At 37.7% G+C, this 15,674-nt stretch overlaps 1 protein-coding gene across 11 annotated transcripts in view; it reads left to right on the top strand.

Annotated features, from left to right (window-relative positions):
* The window catches only part of ARHGAP24 (Rho GTPase activating protein 24), a 720,487-nt gene that overhangs the window by 659,606 nt on the left and 45,207 nt on the right, over window positions 1–15,674 (top strand). For all 11 annotated transcript variants that reach the window (XM_070614418.1, XM_070614421.1, XM_070614419.1 and 8 more), the window contains one exon: window positions 7,914–8,121. In XM_070614418.1, coding sequence (XP_070470519.1) covers window positions 7,914–8,121 — 208 coding nt within the window. The remainder of the gene's footprint in view (window positions 1–7,913; window positions 8,122–15,674) is intronic.

Below are 15,674 nucleotides of genomic sequence, written 5' to 3'. Positions count from 1 at the left end.
ACCACCCCCCCCCCAAATTAGAATGGGGCCCACAACCTTTTTAGGTGCTATAAATGAGTAACTGGTTAATTCATGTATTAAAGTTTTATGGAGCATCTACCAGGTGATGATGGGGATGAGAAGACAGACAAAACAGGCTGCCTCCAGTCTATGAGTTCACAGACTCCTTGGGGATAAATAAACATAAATAAGTACTTGCTTTGTGATAAGCACTACACCAAACTATGTACAAAATCTAAGGAGCCCATGAACGAAAGACTGACCACAGGCTCATCTGGAAAGGCAATGACTCATCTGAACTACAGGAAGTCAGATTTAGCCTTTGGAAGTTACAGAAGACATTTTCTTCTATATGATCTAAAGAGAGTGGTCAGCATGCCTATGGAAAAATACATCTGAATTGAATTAACATAACACAGTAGAAAAAGAAAGACCTTTAGAATCATAGACCTGTGTTTGTATCCCAGATCTGCCACTTTCTAGATCTGTGACCTCAGGTCACTTAGCATTTCTGAACCTCTGAATCTGTTTGTTAAAGAGAGATCTCCTTGCGGAATATCTGTCTCAAATAAGAAAATGTAGATAAATTGCACAGCAAGGTACCTGGACGTAAATGGTGTCTGTGATTGCTGGTCCAAGACCTAGGCCACTGGGTCACTGTGCTCACATTATTACACCTTCTTAATTTTGCCATACCTTTATTTTTCTTCCTACTTTCTCACTCTGACTACAAAAAGAGTCAAGATTCTACCAAACATTCACCAGTTATTATGGATTCTGAGCTCCTTGGATTAAAAGTTTTTATTCATATAAGGTTTGTTGGCTACTTAGAAAATGCTGGTGACAGACTGAAGTAAGCTTTGGCTATTTTTGTTTCTTAGTTCTGCACTAAAATGAATGCCTTTTTTATTTTTGTTTGTCCATTTACTGTGGTGCGTGTTCATTTTTAATTGGAAATTATTATAATCCTGGTGATACCAAGGCTTATTCTGCTAGGAGGGTTGCAGTAAGCAGAAGGATAAGTAAAAGCAAATTCCCTACCTGGCTTAGCATGTGATCTCTAAAAAGGAAGAGAGAAAGAACTCTGAACAATACCTGATAACCAAGAATTTGAACCATAATCAAGAACCTTTTAAACTTCTGGATTTTTATCAGCAAACCAAGGATTTTTTTTGTTTTCAAATTTTCATAGAAATCAATGCCACAACCTGAGAACTATTGATGAGTTTCATTTTACATTGGAGTTATTCATTTATTTCCCATAATTGAAGAGATGAGGTGTTTTTGTTTTAATGCACGTATTAATTCCACAAATGTTTATGAAATCTTCAATCCTTGCTCACTTTGGTATTAAGTTCCAGGGACTTAAGCAATAGAGTTTGCCTATGTGCCTAGACCATTCAGGTTACTGTGACCAAATGTCACAGACTGGGTAGCTTATAAACAAAGGAGTTAATTTCCCATGGTTCTGGAGACTGGAAGTCTGAGATGAGGCCAGGACGGTTGGGTTGTGGTGAGAACCTTCTTCCTGGCTGCAGGCTCAACTTCTTGTATTCTCACATGGCAGAAAGGGATGAAGGAGAGAGCTCTCCAGAATCCCTTTTATAAAGGCAATTATCCCATTCATGGGCTCTGCCCTCATGCCCTAATCACCTCCCAAAGGCCCCCCCTCCCAATACTTTAGGCATCAGGTTTTCAACATAAGAATGTGAAGGAGACATGGACATTCAGACCATGGCACTGTGGTAGAATGGAGCATGAGCCCTGGAGTCCTCCAGTCTGGCACCAATCCCGCTTCAGTCCTTGTGTCTGTGGCACCTTGGGAAATTTCCCTAAGCCTCTCTGAAGTTCATAGGATAGGTATATAGTATGCAGCTATTATCAAATGTTATTTATAATAATCAATAAATGTAAAATAATTATTTTATTATAATTGTAAAAGTGTAATCCTCTTTGACTGTGCAGATAGGCATCTAATGAATAGTTGCAGAGCAATGTGTTAAGGAATCAAAGAAGAAACATATCAAGCTTTGCCTCTGGGGTGGAGGGGAGGGAATGCTAGTGAAGTCTCCACACAGGAGATGATAGGAGTTGAATCTTACAGGATAAGTTTTCCTAGGCTGACTCATAACAGCAGGAGCTCCTTCTAGAAGGATGCCTGAAGACGTGATAAGTCATGCTACCTTTAGGAAATGACAAATAGTTCAGTATAGTTAGTGAGCATGTGGTTTGTGAGGAAGCAGCAGAAATGAGGGTGGATATGGCATGTGCCTGGCACATAGTGGGTGCTACCTAAACATTTGTTGTTCAGTGATAGATGAAGAGGCAGAGACCAGATTGTGAGGACTTTGTATTTCATGAAAAAGAGTTTGGTTGGCCAGTGGGCACCACTGGAAGAAATGAAGCAGAAGAGTAGCATGATCCAGTTTAAATATTATGAAGATCACTGTGGCAGTGCTTGCCTGAATTGAGGACTCTGCTCTTCAAAAAGTTAAGAAATATTGAGGATCTAACCTTATGTAGTGGCAATGAATTTGGAAGGGACCAATGTGTGATTAAATGAGAGGCATAGAGGAAGGAGGAATCTAGGTTGACTCTCAGATGGCACTTCAATGGTTTGGGGGAATAGCTGATACTGATAACCAAAATCAGAATTACAAGAAGAAAAACAGGTTTGGAAGAAAAGATGACATAGCCAGTTTTAGAAATTTTGAGTTTGAGAATGTTTTGAGATATCCGTGTTGAAATGTCTAATGGGCTTTTAGAAATCCACTGGTAGAGATCATAAGAATGGCCTAAATCGAGAGATAAATCTTGGAAAAATTGACATACAATGAGATTGAATGGAGTGAGCAAAGAAATTGTTTCAAATAAGGTGAAAATAAGGCTGAAAATAGGACCAGCCAACTTATGAAAGGGTGTAGTAAGTAGCATACTCAAGAAGGAGACTGAGAAGAACATTCTGGAAGGCATGGATTATGTAACATGTGAGAAGTGTCAGGAAGAAGAAGGAGATTGATAGTTTTAAAACGAGTGAGGCATAAAGTAATACAAAAAAATATGACTGTCAGTGGTTTGACAACCAGGAAGTTGTTGGTGACTATAGAAAAAGATCTTTTAGTGGAGTGACGGTCTCAGAGGCCAAAATGCATATGTTGGCAAGAGGATAGAGAGTGATGCAATAGAGCCTGAGTCGCACTTGACTGGGAATCGAGAGGCAAAGGGAATAAATAATTACAGGGCATGGAGAGTCCCAGAAGGTTTGGCTTTGTATTTATTTGTTTATTCATTTTTAAGAAGGATGGAACGCAAATATATTTCTCTGATCACACTCACTAACTTCACAGGCTGCCTCTAGGTATTGGGTATATAAATCACATGTGACAGTGGAATTTCACAAATCCTGAAGGATGGTTAGATTTCTCTCTCTCTTTTCCTCTCTCCAGTTGAGACAGCCTCCCACAAGTGCAATAAATTCACCTGTGTGATTTACTTTCTCAGTCTAGTGAAAAGTCACATCGTGGAGGATGCTTCATGATGCCATCAATGTACTTCCAGGAAAAGTATGCAGGACACACCATCGTCACCCAGAGATTCCCAAAAAGGTTTTATCAGGGAGTGTGAAACTTTCCTGGGAACGTAAATGGACGTAGCTGGGACTGGTTGCATGTCTCACACCACAGGGAATATTCTTGTTAATTATCTACTAATCTTGTGTTCTTTTCCTCATTCTACTAGTTGGGCATAGCTCATGACCTTTGTGCTTTTCTGTTAATTTTAAAATTTGAAATTTCACTGCACCTTCAAAAAAAAATCTAAATAAAACAGCTTTTTAAAAATAATTTTCCCGGGGGCCAGCCCAGTGGCGAGGTGGTTAAGTTCATGTGCTCTGCTTCAGCCACCCAGGGTTCACAGGCCTGGATCCCAGGCCTGGACCTCCACACAGCTCGTCAAGCCTCACTGTGGTGGCATCCAACATAAAATAGAGGAAGACTGGCATGAAGGGTAGCTCAGTGACAATCTTCCTCAAGCAGAAAGAGGAATATTGGCAACAGATGTTAGCTCAGGGCTAATCTTCCTCACCAAAAAATAAAATAAATAAAATTTTCCCCCTAGCTTTCATCATAAAAACCATCCTCATACAGAAGATTAACTCACACCACCTGTTGCAAGCCAGAAATGTGTGGAACGTTTTATTTCCAGTGCTACAGAATGGGAAGTATATATCCACTGTAATTCTTTCCAAGACCAGATCAAGAGCAGAAAACTATTATTTTTCCACGGGAATTTCTAAGCATATGTACATATTGTCTGCATGCTTTAACTCTCATACATATTAGGTAGCTAAGTAGACATAGCTGTTTATGTTCCCCTCTGTATGTAGGGGAAATCCTTTCCTTGGTCACAATGCTCACTAAATGTTCAGGGTTTTTTTCATTCTTTTTTTTTTCTGACCTCCCCCCATATTTACATTTTCTCAACAGAAATTACCCCTCCTAGTGTGATGACAGGAAGTGAGGTAGGAAAGCTAGTATACACAGTTTTCTTCCCCCATAGCTCAGTTTTCAGCCATTGAGCACACTTCGCAGTATTGTGTACTAGATATAGAATGGCTCTGAATCCAAAAGTCTTGAACGAATCCTGGCTCCACTATGTACTAGCTGTGTGACATTCAGCAACTTACTTAACCCTCCTGTGCTTCAGTCTCTTCCTCAGTAAAATGAGAGTAATACCTCATTGAGTGCTGTGAGTTTCAAGTGAGAGAAATGCAGATAAACTACTTGTCACTATGCCTGGCATACATAAGTACAGCTTAGCCACAGTCACTTTCTAGAGCACAGAGAAGATAAGCCACTTTACTCCTTTTTAGAATTTACTAATATTTTAAATTACTAGAAAATTAGGATGCATGATAATTGTGATTAAATAAAAAGGAAGAGGGCTGGTTTTCAGGAATGAGCAAAGGGTTTAAGGCTGAAGAAATCTGGATGTGGACTTCCATTATGCCACTTGATGCTCTGTAACTAACCTTGGGTGATTTATTTAATCTCTCTGAGCACCAGTTTCTTCTTGTATAGGATAGCTACATTATATATTTATTACGAAAACGAGAGAACATATGGCAAGAACTTAGTATGAACTTAGTATGTAATGTGTTCTTAATAAATTGGAGGATGTTCAGGCTCTTAGCTTTTAATTTCTTGCTGTAACTCTTAAGTAAATTCTTGTCGTAAAGGCAAGCCTATATGTACAAGAAAAAAAAAAAAAGGAAACCAGAGTATTCATCTAAAGCAAACTTACCCCTTCCTTTATCACTTCTCTAAATTGTCAGGAAAGAAGAAATCCTGAGAGTTTTAAGAAAAGAAGGTTTGACTGTTTTTCATTACTGCATAAAACCAAATCTTGGAAGTTGGGGTCTCATTTGTAGCGCACATAGACATTGACTTGGAACATCTTTAGTAGAATTCTGCTGGATTTAGAGAGAAACCTTACGTAATATATTTATCCATCCAAAGCAATAAGTGGAAAATCACACATACATGAGATTTATTCCCAAATGTCAACATTATTTTTTTAAATAATCTATAAGGGCCTGTGAAAGGCTGTTTCTTTACATTTGGCAGCGTAGAATCCAAACATCCCCAGGGAATAAGCATCACACTTGTTGTCAAAGAACCCCCAGAAAAAGAGTCAATATTCTTCATTCATAATCAATTTGCAAGCTTTTATGAAAATACCAGGATATCTTCAAAATCATTATCACCACGCTATGGGTTAGAATTCTGCATTGCTGCCAGTAAAAGAAAACCCAGCTAACAGTGGCTTAAACACACAGGGGCTTGTTGTTCTCACATTAAAAGAAATTCTAGAGCTGGCCGGTCCCGTGGCCGGGTAGTTAAGTTCATACGCTCCGCTTCGGCGGCCCAGGGTTTCACTGGTTCGGATCCTGGGCGCGGACCGTTCGTCAAGCTATGCCGAGGCAGCATCCCACACAGCACAACCAGAAGGACCACAACTACAATATACAACTATGTACTAGGGGGCTTTGGGGAGAAGAAGAAAAAAAAAAAATAAGATTGGAAACAAATGTTAGTTCAGGTGCCAATCTTAAAAGAAAAAAAAAAAAGAAATTCTGCAGGAAGGTGCTGCTGCTATCAGGTCAGTGGTTCAGTGGTTTCAGCCCTGTCGTCTGAATCTTTCAGCCTTCGCCTTGCAGTTATTACCTAATGGTCGAAAGATGACTCTTCGATTGATAGATACCATGTCCAAGTTCATGATAGAAAAAAGGAGTGATTGGCAATTCCAGCTGGGTCCTTCTCTTTCATCAAGAAAACAAATTTTCTTAGAGGCTGCAGAAGACTTATTGGGAAGTGGCAGAAGTATTTCATTTTCCAGCCTCTGAAGTGGAGATAGCAAGAGAAAATAGGGGTGTGAAGGTCTGTTGAGTTAGCAAACAATATTCGATTCACTATTATCAAGAAACTGCTTGTTCCAAAGTATACAGAGTAAGCTAAACAGCGCTGTTACCTGCTTTAATCTTCACTGCCCTTAGAGAAAGCCATTTTCTAATTCTGCTTTATTTGTACTTGAACGTTAATATTAGGTCACTCAACCTTTTTTCCTAAAAGGAATATATATGAATTCCATGAGTGCTAGATTTGATAGCAGGTGTAGAATAGTTTGGTTTGTTGTTGCGTTATTGTTTCTACCTAGGCTAAGAATATTCTCTTTGGTAGCAAGTGTTTGTTGCTTGGAATATGATGATTTTGCATTACTGTATCCATCTATAAGTTATTTTACAGATAGGCAAGTAAAGCGTATGTTCTTATTGTCAAATCCTTAACCTAATGGTTTGAAATAATTCCCCAAACATTCTAGAGTCTTGCATAATTTGAACATGCAACACTTATTTTTATATCCCTTTCATGAACCTCATTAGACCATCAAAAAGATTTCATCATATTCATCCCCTCTGGGGACAACGGAGTCACATTTCCTCCAGCTTTTCCCCCTCCCTCTTTTCTCATAGGTTGATCATTCTTACGAAGCTACCCCCGCATATAAATATATTTTAGAGGCACTGTCTGTTAATCAATGGGGTACCAAGGGTGAATAGTGGGGCTGTTCAGCCCCAAATGTATGCACCGAGGAATGCATCATTTGTAGGTATTTTAATAAAATTGATCAAAATTGGCCTGCTTTTTATTACTGCCATGTACTGACAATTCTAGACAAATATGCCTCGCTGTCAGGGCAAACCACCAGGATCCCGCCTCCTCTCTTGTGGTATGCACAGTTTCGTAATTCACATTTTTCCTTTTCCAATAAATTAATAGTTTAAGGTTTTAAAAAGCAAACACTGTCTGAAATATTTTATATGGATAAAACTTCTGGGTTTCTTTTCCTGGCTTTACCACCTTGATTATAATCCTGGCATCATAACTTGATTGAAAACAAAAGGTGAACAGAGAAATGAACAGTATTTAGAGTAAATGAAAATTGGACGTAAAGTTAAAACTGTAACAAAAGTAGGATTTGACTTTTGTCTGCAGAATATTTCTGCTTTTAAGCTTTTGAATACAATTCCTTTCCCAGAAGGAAAAAAAAAGAAAACCCAAAGCTAAAATTATATTTATTGCAGTGTTTCTTATTTCAAAGTGGATAATTCAAACTCCGTATTTTTGTTTTGCTTTTGGGCTAAATGCAGAATACAGGGGGAAAGGGCAGCATAAGGTAAACCATTTTCATTTTAAGAATTATATATAATGAATTTGATTCTGTGATGTAAAGTACCAAATATTAAATGCTTTTCAGCATTGCAATCTTCTCTTTTTCCTTTACGTTGAGTTTTAAAGCAGCAATGTGAGAAGAGAGAAATTTCTCAAATTCGTTGTGATCCTTTCTTTCTTTAGGCATCTTTGGACAGAAACTGGAAGATACCGTCCGTTATGAGAAGAGATATGGGAACCGTCTGGCTCCAATGCTGGTGGAGCAGTGTGTAGACTTTATCCGACAAAGGGGGCTGAAAGAAGAGGGTCTCTTTCGACTGCCAGGCCAGGCTAATCTTGTTAAAGAGCTCCAGGATGCCTTTGACTGTGGAGAGAAGCCATCATTTGACAGGTAGATTTCAAGATTTTTACTACATATCCTTCGCTGAGAAATTCAAACTGAACTGAAATGATGCCGTGAGCTGACATGGCATGATTTTAATTGATGTAACAGTTTAGAAGATGGATTATATGACCACACAAAGATGGATTGTTTTCATTAAGTTACAGAGTCAAAAATTTGATGCTTTTCAATGTCTTTTCCTTCCATACTTTTTTCCCCTTAAAACATTATTACTTATTCTTTTCCTTTGGTCCTAAATTAAAACTGTTTTCAATTTTGCATTGGTAAAGTGAACTTTTAGAATAGCAGTCTTCTCTTGTTTGATGTTTTGTGAATTCTTTCAATTAAGGGATAGTAAAAATATTGCAAAATAGAGATTGGGATGTTGACAGCATAGTTAAAAATAACTATTTTTTATAATAATAATAAAAGCATTATATTTTTAAATATGTAGCTCCACCTTAATCTAGAACAGATTTACAAAGAAACAAGGAGAAGTATAGCATGCTGAAATTCAGGAAATAATGGAAGTTGCAGAGAAGAGAGTATAAAGCATCCTTAATGCTACTAGTTAAGAGTTAAACACTATTAATATTTTGTGAATTACCTCATTCTCTTCATATTTTTTAATTGAGTAGAAAAAAATAATCTATCTTAGTATTATTAATTTAATATTGTATAGCAGAGATTTTTCCATATTAATAGTTGAAAAATTCCCTTTTATTCCAATGTCTTTTAACTTTACCTTTTATCATTGACAAACTCTGTGAGCATAATTTAATATCTAATATTTCATTCTATGGTATGCTGTTGATAACCATTTCAATAATGTTGGAAATTTATGTTATGACTTTTTTCACTTTTATAAATAATGTAGTGAGTACGCATTCACACAAATATTTTCTATTTTTGGATTATTTCTTAGGAGAGTTTCTCAGTGTTGAACTTTGTGGACAAGAATAGTCTTGGTACTTGAACATTGAAAATTGCCTACTACGTATTATTTCTCTTTGAAAGTATAGAATTAGCACAAGGATAGACACAGATCTACAGAACAGATAGGCGAGAAGACACTTGAATACATGATATGGGATCAAGGAAGCATCATTGAGAGTCTGGGTTCTCACTGATAATCTAAGAAATGCACATTAAATCACTTAATGCCCCTTTATTGGTCATATTAGCAAAGTCTGAGCAATGATAGTACTCAGTGCTGGTAAGATGTGCTGAGTGCTTGACCGTGATGGCAAGAATGCAAATTATTATTGTCTTTCTAAAGAAATTTGGTAATCTATTTCAAGATCTTCTAAGCAGGAAATTCCAGTCCTAGAAAAAAATCAGATACATGGAAAAAAACTTCAGTGCAAAGTAGTTTTTTATAATTTTTATAATAGTAAAAAATGAATGCCAATCTCTTATCTCCAACAGTAGATTATGGTAGTGCACACATATAACAAAATAATATACAGTTATTAAAATTTTGGAAAACCGCTAATTATGTAATGATAAACAACATTTATAAGTAAACAATAAATGAGACATAAGGCAGAATCAATTACTTGATTAAAATCCTACCTGTTTACAAAAAGTGTTACAAGGAGTTTATAAAGATTTATAAATTCTCTCCAAGAGAAAAAGATTAAAGGTGAAGGCAAATAGGTAAATCTAAAACTGGGGTCAGAGAACCCATTTCAAGACTGTAGATATACTTTTTGCGGGGGAGCCCCATGTCGTGTCCTATACTTCGAAAAAGAAAACCAGATCATTAGCTACATGGTTCAGGCCTATCCAAAGATACAGACAATGATTTATCTAGGAAAAATGCAATCTTTCTGGTTCCAAAATTAGAAAGAAATTTAATAGAATCCTCATAATAAAATATTATTTAATGGGATTAACATCCTCTACAATGAATTTCATGTGACACTGATAAATTTCAGGGAACTTTTTCATATATATTTGTATATGGCCTAAATATATGCAGATGATATCATGGCAAAAGCATATTTGTTAAAAATTATTTTACTACAGGCATTTATGATTTGGTTCTTATAGCAAATCTCCGCTAATCTGGGAGAATGGAGGGATATTTTGTATATTTTAGGATACTTGTAAGAAGAGATATGCCTTGAAAACAATTATCTCCAAATCAAATTCTTGATGACTATCAGCTGGCAGTGAAATATGGTGCAATCTTTATGTAAAATGTGATCTCAATTATGAAAAATGTATTTATTTTTTTGTATGAAGTGCATCAAAAGATAAACATCGATTTTGTGGACTAATGGGTGATTTTTTCCCCTTTTTTTCTACTGTAATTTCAATGAGCATCTATTACTTTTATACTCGAAAGTTTAATCAGAAAGATCTTTTTAATTACTTGGTGATATGCTGCATAAAGATTTCCTTGTCTTTTAATTTCTGAAGTGTAATTACAGAAGCTGCCTGTGACTAGAAAACCACAGAAGAGAGCTGTGGAGAGTATCTCAGTGTCAGACACAGTGTGCTAACGTGGCTGGCAGACTTTGAGAAAAATGAAGTGCCATTTGTTTACTCCATCATTCATTGTTTCAGGTTTCTATGCTTGCATAACAAACTACCTCAACACTTTACTGTAAACGATCAATTATTTGTTTATTATTCTGCAGTTTGGGCAGGATTTGGCCAGGACATGCTCATTTCACCGCCACATGGTGTTAATTGATGCAGATCAGTTAGATCTGAAGAATCCAAGATGGTTCCACTCATGTCTGGAGCCTTGTCTGAGATGGCTAAAATGGCTGGAGGCTGCTGCGGCTTCTCTCTCTTCATAGTCTCACATCCAGTAGAACTTCTCTTCATGCAGCCTTTCTCTCTAGCAGAGTAGTCAGACCGCTGTGGGCTAAGAGTGAAAATGGAAGCTAGTAAGCCTCACAAAGTCTAGGTCCAGATGACACAGTGTCACTTCTGGTGCATTCTGTTGGTCAAAGCAAGTCACAAGAGAGGGTCAACCTAGATTTGAGGGGAAGGGAAATAAACTCCACTTGATGGAGAGAGCAGCAAGCATATACAGAGAAGGAAGGATTTGTGGGAGACTATTTTTGGAGAAAACCGCTATAGCTTTACAGTCCAGAAATCAAGTGGAGTTAATCCCCTAACTTTGTTCTTGTTTTTCAAGATTGTTTTGGCTATTCTAGGTCATTTGCATTCCCCTTAAAAAAAAAATTAGTATGAGCTTGTCAGTTTCTACAAAAATCTTGTTGGGATTTTGACAGAAATTTCACTGAATCTAGAAATCACTTGGGAGAAAATTGACATCTTAAAAATATGAAATCTTCTAATCCATGAGCATGGCCCATCTCTTCATTTCATTAGGCCCTTTTGTATTTCAGCAGTGTTTTGTCATTTTCAATGTAAGCTTTCGCTCCAGTTTGTTAAATTTGTCCTTAACTATTTAATGTTTGTAGATAGTCCTATAAATAGTATTGTTCTTTATATTTAATTTTTGAATTGCTCACTGCTAGATTATATAAATACAGTTGATTTTTTATGGATAGATCTTTTGTCCTGCAAACTTAGTGAATTTATTTATTAGTGCTACTGGTTTTGTTTTGTAGATCCTCTAGGATTTTTTACACATATGATCTTGTTGACTGTACGTACTGAGAGTTTATTTCTTCCTCATGTTTCTTCTTCTTACCTATTCGCACTCATTAAGAACTCTTCTGCAATAGGAGTGACAACACTCGCCATATGTAGAGGGAAGTTTTCAGTCGTTCGTTGTTAGGTATGATGGTAGCTATAGGTTTTTGTAGATGCCCTTTATCAGGACATTTGAAAATGTCCTTATATTTAGTTTGATAACAATTTTAATAGTGAATGAGAATTGAGTTTTATTAAATCCATTTTTTTCTGCATTTATTGCAGAAATTATCTGATTCTTCCCTTTTATTATGTTAATGTGGTGAATTGCGTTGACTGATTTTCAAAAGTTAAACCAACTTTGCATTCCTAGGATAAACCACATTTGGTTGTGGTGTATTAGCATTTAATATATTAAGTAATATATTAATAATATATAATAATAAAATAATATGTTAAATAATATTAATATTGCTTATCTGCCTTGGAAATAATTGGTTGAGGATTTTTGGACCTATTTTTATCAGGGCTATTGACCTATCAATTTCTTTTTTTTGTAATGTCTTTGACAAATTTTGTTATTAGAGAAATTCTGGCCTCAAAATTAGTTGGAAAGTGTCCCCTTTACCTCTGTCTTGTGAAAGAGTTTGTGTAGTTTGTATTATTTCCTCCACAAACCTTTGGCAAAATTTACCAGTGACATCATGGAATCTTGAAGTTATCTTTGTGGGAAACGTTTTAGATAAGGCTTTTCTAATTCTTCTTTTCCTAGTTTGGTAATTTCTATCTTTCATGAAATTTGTCCTTTCCTTATACCTTTTCAAATTCATTTTCATGAAGTGGTTTATAATATCCCTTTTTTCTTTTTTTTGTTTGAGACGTCTGTGGACCTTTAGTGATTTCCCCTGTTTTACTCTTTTACTTCTGATATTAGCAATTTCTGACATCTTTTTTCCTAATCTGTCTATCTAGTGTGTTATAAATTTTATTAAACTTTTAAAAGAACTAGTTTTAGAGTCATTGTCACTCTTTTTTCATTTTTCTCTTCTATTCTGTCATCCCTAGTAGTTGTTCTTTAGCATTTTCTTTAGCCCTGTGGAGTTTTCGCTCTGCATGTTCATCTAGGTATTTAGATGAAGACTCAAGGAGACCTAGGTGTAAATTTCAAGAAGTTGGGGTTTTTTGGCACCTGAGCTAACATCTATTGCCTATCTTCTTTTTTTTCTCGTCTTCTTCTCCTCCCCAAATTCCCCCAGTACATAGTTGTATATTCTAGTTGTAGGTCCTTCTGGCTGTGCTATGTGGGATGCTGCCTCAGCATGGCCTGATGAGCGGTGCTGGGTCTGTGCCCAGGATCTGAACCAGTGAAACCCTGGGCCACCGAAACAGAGCTCAAACTTAACCACTCGGCCATAGGGCTGGCCCCCTCAAGAAGTTTTTTGCAAATCTCCCTCTTCTCTAGTAGTCTTCATCACAAATGCCAGCTGCTTCAACCTTCCCAAATGGCAATCTCTGTCTCCTTTGTCAGTGAAGCTGTTGTTCTCTGTTTAGGGTCCCTGTCCCTGTCTCAGGGTCTGATAGGTGCTGGAGTAATCATAAGACTTACCTCATTTGATTCCATACTCTCAAGGGTCACATTTTTGCTCTATTTGTTGTCTAATAACTTAAAAACAGTAGTTTCATATAGTAGACTAGTTGTCTGATTTTTTATAGCAGATCTGATACTCATTACTCTGTGGAGGCTGCAAGCAGATTCTCCTCCACAGCAGTTCTGAAATCCTGCTGGATACTTATCAGGGCCCCTCCCCTGAGGGTGGAAAATGTTCCTAGGGCTGGCCCGGTGGCGCAGCAGTTAAGTTCACACATTCCCCTTGGGAGGCCTGGGCTTCGCCAGTTCAGATCCCGGGTATGGACATGACACCACTTGGCAAGCCATGCTGTGGTAGTCGTCCCACATATAAAGTGGAGGAAGATGGGCATGGATGTTAGCTCAGGGCCAGTCTTCCTCAGCAAAAAGAGGAGGATTGGAGGCAGATGTTAGCTCAGGGCTAATCTTCCTCAAAAAAAAAAAAAAAGTTCCCAGATTAGGGCTTGGTTCTCTACCCTGTGGCTCTTCTCTACTCTTTGGTCTACCTCTGGACTCTTGGTTCTACTCTATGAAACTTCTTCCTTCTTCCAGAAGAATGGCTCATCTTTCTAGTTGAGAAGTTTCTCAGCCTGCTTCCTGCCTGCTTTTGCACTATTTGTTGTTCTAAAATCTTAAAAACTGTTGTTTCATATAGTTAGTTGGGGGCCCAAAGCCTCTTTTCTGTTTGAACTGATACTGTCTCTTTTATTCCAAGTTGCCATAATTCCTTTAAAAACCTGTTAGATGCCAAATTATAATCCAGTTGCTGACACAAAGTCATACCCATAAACCCCTTTATGTCAGGTCCTTGTGTATTCGACTTATGAGTCAGCATGCTGTGGAACAATCTTAAGATCCTTCTAAATTCTTTTGTGCTGCTGAGAGAAGCTGTGAGGTGCTCCCTTAAGACTCTCAGAGGCTTTAACCAGAGACCTCGCAGGCACACCAGCATTTGGTTTTTACGTTTAGGTCGTGTTTCACTGGCAGAACCTTGGATTCTGTCTTTGCTCTATGGCCAATTTTTACTTGGAGAATAGTTTACCAGCTGGAGACACTGTCCTGGGGCCACTATGGTTTCTCAAATTCTTCAGAGTTGAACAGTTCTTTCTTTAGCTTCATCAGGAACATTGTCTATGTTCTGAGCTACTACAGTCAATAGTCTTGCTAATTTTTCCACCATTGCTTAATAAGCATGTACCTTTTTCGGGCTTCTCATGGCGATTCCTCATTGCTTTTCCATTGTTCTTACTAGTAGTCTGCTCAGTGACTGTTCTGACTGTTCAGACTCTGCCTGGTTCTAAAGCCCATACCATATATTTTAGACTTCTGTTGTGGCAGCACCCAATTTCTGGTATCAATGACTGTTTTAAGTATCTATTGCGTGGAGCAAACCAGTCCAAACTTTTTTGGTTTAAAATAGTAACAACCCTTTTAGATTCTGCATTTGGACAGTGCTCGGCAGACATGGTGTTGGTTGCTGTGATCTAGTGCAGCTGCAGTATCTGAGAGAGCTTCACGCAAACTGGTGCCTAAGCGAGGCCGGCCGAAATGGCTGATAGCTGGCCAAGCCCCTCTCTTTCTCTTTGCAGTCTTGTATCCTTCAGGGCTTCTCTATTTAGCCACTTGTTAGAACTCTTTCCACAGTGCTCAGGACTCAAAGACCACAAGAGTGGAAGCTACAAGGCATATTAAGGGCTAGGCTGAGAACTGGCACAATGTCACATCTGCTGAACACTAGTGGGCAAAAGTAAATCATAAGGCCAGCTCAGATTAAAAGGGATTGAAAATTGACTCTACTTCTTGATGGAGAGAGTGGCATGCATGTATAGGGGTGTGAGAAATTATTGGTAGTCACCTTTGGAGACAATCTATCTCAGGCATTGATTCAACAAGTAATTTTTGGAGTATTTACCATGTCTCAGACACTGTTCTAGGTGAAAAAGACAGACAAAGTCAGTTCTCTCCTGGGGTTTGCATTACTAGTGGTGGGCAGATAAACAATAAACCATCACTATATAAATAATTTCAAAGAATCATAGAGATGACATACTAAGATATTGGTGAGTGATAAACCTCTTCCTGAGGACACAACATTGGTTTAGCTTGAATGACAGGAAGAAACTTGCCATACCTAGATGTGATGGAGGCGCATTCCAGGTAGAATAGCAAGTGCATAGACCTTGAGACAGGTGCAGCTTAGCTTGTGTGAAGACCATACAGAAATCCACTGTGGCTGGAATGCAGTGAGCCATGAGCAGAGTCCTCGGAAATGAGGTGAAATAGGTTGATCTGGTAGCCCAGTAGATTATGATAA

The sequence above is a fragment of the Equus przewalskii genome, chromosome 3 (assembly GCF_037783145.1).
Source record: "Equus przewalskii isolate Varuska chromosome 3, EquPr2, whole genome shotgun sequence".
NCBI classification, from domain to species: Eukaryota; Metazoa; Chordata; class Mammalia; order Perissodactyla; family Equidae; genus Equus; species Equus przewalskii.
Note: the sequence above shows the minus strand (reverse complement) of the source record. Positions and strands in the feature narration are given on the sequence as shown.